The 9,632-nt window shown below is 41.5% G+C and overlaps 1 protein-coding gene across 2 annotated transcripts in view; it reads left to right on the top strand.

The window, feature by feature from the left end:
• Nucleotides 1-401: 401 nt before the first annotated feature.
• Nucleotides 402-9,632, top strand: part of Pcmtd1 (protein-L-isoaspartate (D-aspartate) O-methyltransferase domain containing 1) — a 95,073-nt gene continuing 85,842 nt past the window's right edge. Inside the window, exon 1 of one of the 2 annotated variants that reach the window (XM_036177497.1) lies at nt 402-680. In XM_036177497.1, the coding sequence (XP_036033390.1) occupies nt 418-680 (263 nt within the window). In that variant the 5' untranslated portion in view covers nt 402-417. The remainder of the gene's footprint in view (nt 681-9,632) is intronic. The other variant, XM_036177500.1, reaches the window with a different exon arrangement.

Raw genomic sequence — 9,632 nt, 5'->3', positions numbered from 1 at the left:
CGTGTTAACTGCGGAGGGGTTCCCCTGCTTGTTTCTGGCCGGCTCTCAACAATCGCTCCTTCACGCAACACGCCGCGCCTGCCGAAGGGAGTGCGCCAGGATGGCAGGCGTTGGCTCCACCACCCGCCACCGAAACACATCCAGACAGCAGGCACCCGACGCAAGCGGGAGGGGACGCAAACACCCGGTAGGTACACATCTACAAAGCAAAGAGACAGCACGCAATGTCGACCCAGCCGGAGCTCTCGCGGGATTTGCCGGAGCGGGGTGGGGGGGGGTGGCGGCTGGGCAAGTCTCGCGTCGTTTGGTCAAGGAGCGGGGCGATCAGCGAGGGGGCGGAGTCCAGCCGAGCTGAGGCTGGGGGGCGTTCCCAGGCCGTGTTGACTCCCGCGTGTTTCTTCCGGGGGCGCCTTGCGCATGCGTAGCTCTCCTTCGGTAGTGGAGGCCAGGGCAATCCTGCTGCCGCGGTCTGCGGGTCGCGGGGTCGGGCCCGCCCTTCCGCCGGGGTGCAAGCGGACGCTGTGCCCTGCCTACCGGCTCTCTCTGCGGCGCTCCGCCCGCCGTCGGCCTGCCGCTGGTTTGGCCTGGAGGGCTCCAGCCTACGCAGCTCGTGAAGCTGGGACCGGGGCTCCGCGGACAGAGCCGGCGTTCCTGCTGTCTGAGCGTCTTCTGCGTCTTCGGTAAGTTCCGTGAGCGTCTGCTGCTTTGGCATTTTAGACACCTGCAGGGAGAATCCATGAGAAGCAGAGCGAGCTGTTTTGCACAGCCGGGATGTTTTTCAGCTTATGTCGTTTATGCGTGTCTATTTTCTTTTTAATATCGTGAAACCACAGCTATGCTTTTACAGTTCTGAATTTGGGCATGGAGGAGGAGGAATACTCTTAGCAATGGAGTTTTTTTCATTACTAAAGTGCTATGTGCTTTGTAAGAAAAAAAAAAAGTTGCCAAACAATGAAAACCCATGACTCCTGCCCTCTCTTTGGCTCCTGGTCCCCAACCCCAATGTTTACTCTCCTACTATTCGAGTTAACCCAATTCCAAGTGTATGCAGTCAGCCAATCAGGATTTTGTCGGTGTATGTAAGGAGTGTGTTTATTGACGAAAACTGTAATTGTATATAGAATATCAATTTTGGGGCCAATAGTACGGATCCCTCCACTTTTTTTTTTTTTATTTGTCATACCTTATTTTTAAATGTTGCTATTGAACATGGGCTTCACGCTTTCAAATAGCAAGTCACTTAAAAACTGATGGTGTATTTTGTGACTTGAAACATTGTCTGTAGCCCAGGCTGACCTAGAACCTCCTGTGTAGGGGAAGCTGACCTTGAACTCCGGCTTCTGCCTCCACCTAGGTGCTGGGATCAAACATAAACTTGCAGTTCCTGGCCTACAAGCTTATAAGCCAGTATTTTGCAACTTAATATGTTGAGACTTTCACAGTATCTAAGGCCACATGTGATACTTTCATATGACGCAGGTCGAATAGTATTTACATAGAGCTCAGAGTTTACATGAGAGGGAATGACTGCCTAAAGAAGATTATGCAAAGTTTACCTTTTCTTTATTGCATGTTTTAAAGTTTTAATACCATATGGTAGCATTTAATTCTTTAAAATTGAGGTTACTTTTGATGAAGAAGTATGGTAGAAAAACAGTACCTAGAAGTTTGTACTCGAATAAGAAAAAAAATCACAGATTAAAAAATATTTTGCTGGGTGAACTCTAGGGAGAAGTCTGAAAGAGGAAGGATATTGATCGGTACTGCAGGACTTGCTAGTAAATAGGACTGAGAGGTAGCAGGTTCATATTGCAACTAACTTTAGTCATTACAAATGTATTATTGTGCTAATCTTGATAGCTGCGAAGGAAAACACTACTAAAGTAATCACAGGCAACCATCTTGTTCTAAACAGACCCCCCCCCCCGTTAAATCATAGACTTAATTATGAGCCTTTTTTTTTTTTTTTTAAGGAACTGGTCTTAAAAGACAGATCTATGATGTGTCTTAGCTATTTCTGGCAACAGTATGCTGGTACTGTTTTTTCATAAAGGCCTAAGTAGTGTCTTCCTGATTCTGTGCTTGTTCAGTGGATGTCCCAGTGCGCCTGTGGCTTCTCTGGAACTGCTCTGCTTTTGCAGTGTGCTGAGTAGTAGAACTGCATTTTTGGCTCTGCCTTGTCCTGCTGAAAGGAAACCACCTTATCAAAACTGTTTAAAGTATAGGAAACTATCATGGTGTTGTTTTAGATGAGGTTTCTGGTGTTGTTATATTAAACTAGCTGAACTTCTGTTAATTCAAAGGAATACAAAGAAATAAAATCTGCTTCTTTCTTGGTTAAAAATCTGTAATGGGTTGTGTCTTATGGTATATTAATCATTTCATTTACGGCAGGTGTGACCACTGTAGTTTAAGGAAATATGACCAATAGTAAGATATAAATAAAGTATTTGAGGAAAAACCCATGAATAGTAAAATAGTTGATCTGTTCTTGCCTGTTAAGGATGACAAGCTTGGAGTGAAGTATTTGCCGTCTGTCATCTCTTAGATAGTCTGTATTGGGTGTGTCTCATATTTGTGGGACACAGAACTGTTTCAGCCTAGGAAAATATTTTTAATAGAATATAAGAAGATCCGTTCACTTTTAGTTATTGAAGCAGGGAGGGTCAGGGAGTGTGCTTAGTGTGTTCAGAAATGAAGAGGAGTGGCTGGAGTTGGAGCTCAGTTACCTGTCCCGCCTGAGGCCCCCACAGTTCTATATCAAAACACAGCAGTCCTCTGGCTGATGGGAAAGCTTGCTTTTTAGTTTAGTGTGAAAATTCTTTTGGGGATATATTCCTGTGAGTAGTCAGAAATAAATCAACTCTGTTTTGGATCGTGTGTGTGTGTGTGTGTGTGTGTGTGTGTGTGTGTGTGTGTGTTTAATTTTGTTTTGTTTTGATCAAGGTACAGAAGACAAAGTTTATTACATACCAAAAAATGTGAGAGCACTAAAATCCTACTTTGGGATTTAAGTACAGCCATTTCAGATTTCATCAGGAGTTGTTCTTCTAGAGTTGGGATTTGAGGAAGAAGCCAAACTGCTGGCAGGAGGTATGAAATTGAGAACTATTAATAAACAAGGGAGAAAAAAGTGTTTTTAAAAAGATCCCTTAAGATGTGTGGATGCAGAAGGAGATGAAGTTACAGTTCTCTTAGTTTTGAGATACTGGAAAAATATCTAATTATAACTATTCTTTATTAGTTGTGTCCTGCTGGAAATTGAATTAGAATAATTAGTAACTTTCAGCACCTTGAAAGTTTTGTTAGACTGTACAGCAATCCCATGTGTGTTCAGTTCATAGTTGAGTTCATAGTTGGAAGGTACACTGCATTTGAAGAGATGTCCCGTGTGAAGTGTTGTGAAGGACTGTAAATTCTACCTGCTCTGAGCCAGCACCTGCAAATGCTCCTGCCTGTTTGGGTATCCTTGGCTTTGATTCTCACTTTATTAGCTGTGCCTGCTGTCACCATGCATTTTTTTTTTTTTCTTTTTTTGAGACAGGGTTTCTCCATGCAGTTTTGGAACCTGTCCTGGATCTCACTCTGTAGACCAGGCGGGCCTTGAACTCACAGAGACCTCCTGGCTCTGCCTCCTGAGTGCTGGGACTAAAGGTGCGTGCCACCACCACCCAGCTTGCAGGCATCATTCCTCTGTGTTGTCTATTAAATGGCCCCAGTGCTTTTTAAAAACTGAATTTACATAGTAACAGACTTTAGCATTGTCCCACAAAAGAATGTCAACTTAAGTTTTATCATGCTTTTTTTTTTCCTCATGCATTGTTCATTTCTTGAGATCTTTCTTTCTTTTTCTTTTTTTATCTTTATATTTAAAAGTAAGTCCTATGTAAAGACAAATTCTAATCATCTTCTTGGTGGGTATGGTGGTGGATTCTTCCTGTTCACACTTCAGGGTAGTGTGATGTCTCCTCCCAGCCCTCTAGCCACTATAATTGGATTATGAAGCTCTTGGAGGGAGCAGCCATGCCATCCCTATGTTATGTCAGAGTGAGTTCAGAATTGACCCAGTGGTGGAAAAACTCCTCTGCTTTGATATGTAAGAAGTATTTCATTCCAGCTGCCACAATAAATATATAAGTGAGACCCTATCTTAACCCCACCCCCTCAAAAAAAAAAAAAAAGCTGAAATAGACATGTAGGAATGAAACACCTTTGTTTACATGTAAGGAGGCAGGCCATCAGGAGAAAAGCATGGTGCATGTATGTATTTACTTAGTAGATATGTGATGCAGGAGGTGGTGCATATTCAGAGGCCAAGAAAACTAGTTTAATATTTGGGTTTAAAGAATGGATATCCCTATAGAAGTGTAATTAGACAAGAGGTGTGATCAGGTGCAGTGATGGAGGAAAAGCCAAGCAAACTTGTCTGCAAAGATTCTTCTTGGTGTCTTTGTGCCTTCTGCTTGGTACAGGTGTGTATGCTTGAATGAGGGTGATTGGATCTTTCATAAAAGATTGGTCAGAATTTCTTTATTGCCAGCTCTGAGTACAAGAGGGTAGGGGAGGGTTATGATAAAATGTCCTGATTTTATGACTCACTTTTGGGGGTAGGAACTAAATTTCCATAACCTGCTTTAGGGAAGAGGAATACTTAATTTCTTTGACCTGCTTTGGAGGGAAATAGAGCAGGAGAAATAAGGGTAGGCACTCAGAGGGCACTCAGAAAGATGTTTGTGCACCTTAAGGATACGAGAGGGGCTACAGAGACAACTCAGTTGGCAAAAGACTTGTTGCACAAGCACGAGGTGCATTTAGATCCTTAGGACCTGTGCGAAAACCTGGGGCAGTAGTAGCATGCCTGTAACTCAGCCCTGGGGAGGAAATGGAAACATCCCAGGGCCTTTTTAGCCAGCCAGTTTAGACTAATTGGTGAGTACCAGGTTTCAGTGAGAGACCCAGCCTCAGTAGGTGGATTGATGAAGACACTCTAAATTTACCTCTGGTCATCTTATTCATACATGTGCATGCACAACTCCACATACATGTTCATATATACATGCATATACACATGCACACCACACACTCTGAAACACACATAATGTCAGGATCCTCTTGTATGGCAAGGAAGTGAAGAACGGTGAATATCAGTATCTTACAAGCAAATGATAAAAGTGGAGTCTGTAATTCTAGCACTTGAAAGGTAGAGGTAGGAAGATTCAGAGTTTGAGTTTGAGACCAGCCTAGGCTCCATAAGATCCTGTTTCAATGTGTTAAACTCCTGGACAAGTGGCTGCAGTGGTGCTGTGGCAGAAGGTAAATAGTCTTTGATTCCATCAGACTTGGGGTGCTGTAAATGTAGAATATAATTAATGTAAATCACAGCAGCTTCTTAGATTCTGTGTCTGGCAGGAAATGCCAAGAGTTTTAAGGTTTCCCAGGCTATATATTTGTACATATTTATTCATACATATTTTTTATACATAATAGTTTGATTTCTTCAATAAAGATTATGGGATGTAGTTAGAAGTTTTATTGGGTCCCAGCCAACAGACAGTTGGGACAAATCTCTCCCACTCGTGTCTTCCCAGTAAGCACACAGAGGCTTCTATTAATTATAACTGCTCGGCCTTTAGCTCAGGCTTATTACTGACTAGCTCTTACACTTAAATTAACAAATTAACTCATAATTCTTATCTATTTTTCACCACATGACTTGGTACCTTTTCTCAGTTCTGCCTTGACATCTTGCTTCCTCTGTGTCTGGCTGGTGATGCCTGACTCTGCCCTTCCTCTTCCCAGAATTCTCCTTGCCTTCTCGCACTGCCTATAGTTCCTGCCTGGTTACTGGCCAGTCAGTGTTTTATTTATCAACCAATCAGAGCAACACATATTCATAGCATACAGAACGACATCCCACAGCAATGGGATATTTTCTATATTTTTTTCCTCAGGCTGGCTTCAAACTCCCCATGTAGTAGAGAACGACCTTGAACTTGTGATTGTCCCCCTCACCTCTGCTTCCTGGTGTATTGGGTACAGGTGTGCCCTTCCACCACTTAGGTAGTGTTTGGGATTGAGCTCAGGGTGTCATTGTGCCATTTGAGTACTTTACCAACTGGCTGTCTCCCAGCCCATAAAAATCAGTTTGTAAAAGTTTTTTAATTAGAGTGCTATGTATATGTGTCTTGATTTAGTTCATATGGTTTAGTTTGTTTGCTTAAGATATGGGTCATTTGTGCTTATATATTTTGAACCTCTATTCTTTCATTTTTCCTTTTGATATAGGGTCCCACTGAAGGTCTTGCTAGCCTGGAACTCCCTGTGTAGATCAGGCTGGCTTCAACCTCACAGATCACCTGTCTTGGTCTCTCCTGCTGGGATCAAAGGCAGATGCCACCATGCCTGGCTTCTTTGCTTTTCTTATAATCACTTATTCTGTAGTAGACATTGTAAATAACATAGTAAATCAAAGGGCATTTGTTTGGTTTTGCTTCCACATCATATGCTGGTTGGGAGTCTTTGAAGAAATATTGGAAAGTATAAAGAAGTCACAGATTGGAGCAGTATTACGGTCCAGGGGTAGAATGTCAGGTAATTGTGAGGAACCTCTACTAATGAAAAGCTCGGGCTGGCATTGACAGACTATGAAGCTGAGCATGATTTTCACCTTCCAATCTTGTTGATTCTATATCTTGAGTGCTGGGTTCAGGCATGCCACTAGAGATTTCCCCCAGGCCTTCAGGCTAGATAGGTGAGTACTCCACCAGCTGACAACATCCAAAACCACTAGAGTCAGTTTTCATATTCACACATAAGAGCGAATTTCGGAAAACAAAAGTAATCAGTAGGACTTAAGTGTCAAGAAAAGCATGCAGTAGTTTCTGATGGTTTAATATGCATTGTAAATCCTATCCTAAAAGAGTTACTTTTAAGTACTTCTAAGCCATTTTAATGGGATTGATTTTCTTTCCTATAAATACAGTGCTTTGAACTTATTCTTTTGTGAACCAGAGAAATTAAAAATGCAAAGACATTTCCACAGTGGTTGATGTAGGTATCTGTGTATCATAACTGGTTATGAAATTGTCTTGGCTCTTAAAAAGGGCCAGTGAAATCACTGCTTCAGTAGCTGAAATGCCTCTTCTTAAGATGAGGGAGAAGTTTGCTTTTTTTCTATTAGGAACTTGTGTTGCAAGTATTTAGTAACCACTGGTTTTATTGTATTGCAAAATCACTTAACGAAGTATATGTAGTTGGCACTAATTAAATGTGTGTACACATATGCATACACACACACACACACACACACACACACACACACACACACTGCATAGAGTACAGTGGAAATAGCCTCCCCACTCTGCTTCAGGAAAAAATGACAGTTTCTATGTGAGTGGCAGTTTCTGGAATTGAGGCCCTGATTCTTTTGGTATTGTTTCCCTGGTGACACTTTGATCTTACTGAGGGAGACCATTCAGACTTGTGACTTCCACAATTACAAAATAACAAACTTGGGATGTAAGCCATTAAGTTCTTTGTAGTTCATTAAGGCAGTCATAGAAAATTATTGTTACCAAGTATATTGTAAACATTTTATTCCTTAGGGAAGTGAATGGATGCTTTAAATTGGGAGAACTATAAGATTATCTTCAAGATTATCTTTGTTATAACCTAGCAAAAATTGTTATGGGTAGTGATGGAGACTTTTATCAAAGCCAGTGGGAATAATTACAGAGAATAGATGATGTGAAAGGTGAGGAGCTAGGTAGGACAGTTTGGTTTTCAATACACTACATATGAAGTGCATAGTGGGGATCCACATTAATCTGGAAATGTACTAATTACATTGGAATATTTGTCCAGTCAGTAAGCCAGAAGAAGTAGTTGTTCTGCCCTAAAACCTTCCAGACCAGTGGTTCTCAACCTCCCTAATGCTGTAACCCTTCAATACAGTAGTCCCCAGCTCCTTAATGTTGAGACCCTTTAACATAGTGGTCCTCAGCCCTCCCTAATGCTGTGGCCCTTTAACACAGTGGTTCTTGGCCTCCCTAATGCTGTGATCCTTCAATATGGTCAGTGGTTCTCAGCCTCTCTGATGCTGAGACACTTTAATGCAGTTCCTTGTGTTGTGATGAGTCCCAACCATAAAATCATTTGGTTGCTACTTCAAACTGTTATGAATTATAATGTAAATATTCTCAGAGGTAGAAGTTTCCCCATGGTATCTGGACCCAAGGTTGAGAACCATCACCCCAGACTGTTGGAGGTTAAAAAACAACAAAGAAACAACCAACTAACCAACTAAACCAACTAACCAACAAAAAACTCACAGCTGCTTAAATTACCTTTCTGGCCAGATGGAAGCCATAGTTCTTGTGAATTTCCTTTGACGGGTCATCCCAGTTTGGAGGAAAAAGTTTGTACTAGAAGAAATTGTGCATATTCACTGTTCTTAGAGAAAAACCTATCTTGTGAGCTGTAGGTATGTAAACAATACATTTCTACCCTGGACAGCCAGCTTGTAAAAATAGATAACTAATATGCAGCAATGTTACTACAAGGTTTGTTTCTTGTTAAGCTGCTGTCTTTAAGCATGTTATTTTTTAATCAGAGATGGTGGTTTCTGCCTGTAACCTCAGCACTGGGGGAGCAAAGAGAAAGATAGTCAGAAGTTTGAAAGTTTGAGACCAGCCTGGTTTACATAAGTGCTTTTAGGCAGCTAGGACTCTAAATCAAGACCTTGTTTCTGAAACAAAAAACAAAAAATACCCCAAACTCCATATTATTTTTGGTTCTCTGAAACACAATGCTTTCTCACCAATAACAAACAAATAGAATACACCCCAGTGTGTGATAATAGACTTTCTGGCACTTAGCACACCTCATTGGAGTTCGTTTTTTGTCTGTCAACATAGCATGTCACAAGAAACTTGTCACAGTAGATGTTACTGTTGTTCATGATTGGCATTTGTGTCAAGAGTTTAACATTGCCAAATTCCCTGTTCCTTTACTCCTTTGAGATTTCTATTTTTGGTCTGCCTTTTCATTGTTTTATTTGTTTTTATTCAGTTGTGTTAATGACTAGGGAGGTCTGTAGAGGAGACATAGGCAGCAGAAAAATCATGTGCTTTAGCTAATACTGTTCAAGCTAACTGTCACTTGATGAAAGCCCTAAGCTATCTTTCTGAAATCTGACATAATGTGCTTTCTGTTAGAGCTTGTGATTCAGTGGATGACTGCTGCTCCAGTACCCTTAGTAACTCTGGGCACCTCCCTTTCCAAGATCATAATAGACAGACAGCTTTTTTTAAAGATGGAAGCCGGTAACAGGTGTTTAGAACTCTGCCAGGATCTGAGGCAAACCCTTAGTTAAGTTTTAACAAGACAAAGGGAGTGCTTGTTTGTGGTAATTAAATCAAACAGGGTTGTGGATGCTTTGTCTGGCCAGGTATTAAGCCAGGTGTTAGTTGCATCTTCCTTTCTTAAAAAGCCTGATCACTGCCCCCCATAGTTATCATTCTGGTTTCAGAATTCTGTTTCTCTGGCCCCAGACAAGGAGGAGGAGAAACAGTAATTTGAACAAAGAATATTTGGAGAATTTCTTATTTTAAGGAGTTGGCTAATGTGAGAGT

Source organism: Onychomys torridus, chromosome 2, assembly GCF_903995425.1.
Source record: "Onychomys torridus chromosome 2, mOncTor1.1, whole genome shotgun sequence".
NCBI classification, from domain to species: domain Eukaryota; kingdom Metazoa; phylum Chordata; class Mammalia; order Rodentia; family Cricetidae; genus Onychomys; species Onychomys torridus.
Note: the sequence above shows the minus strand (reverse complement) of the source record. Positions and strands in the feature narration are given on the sequence as shown.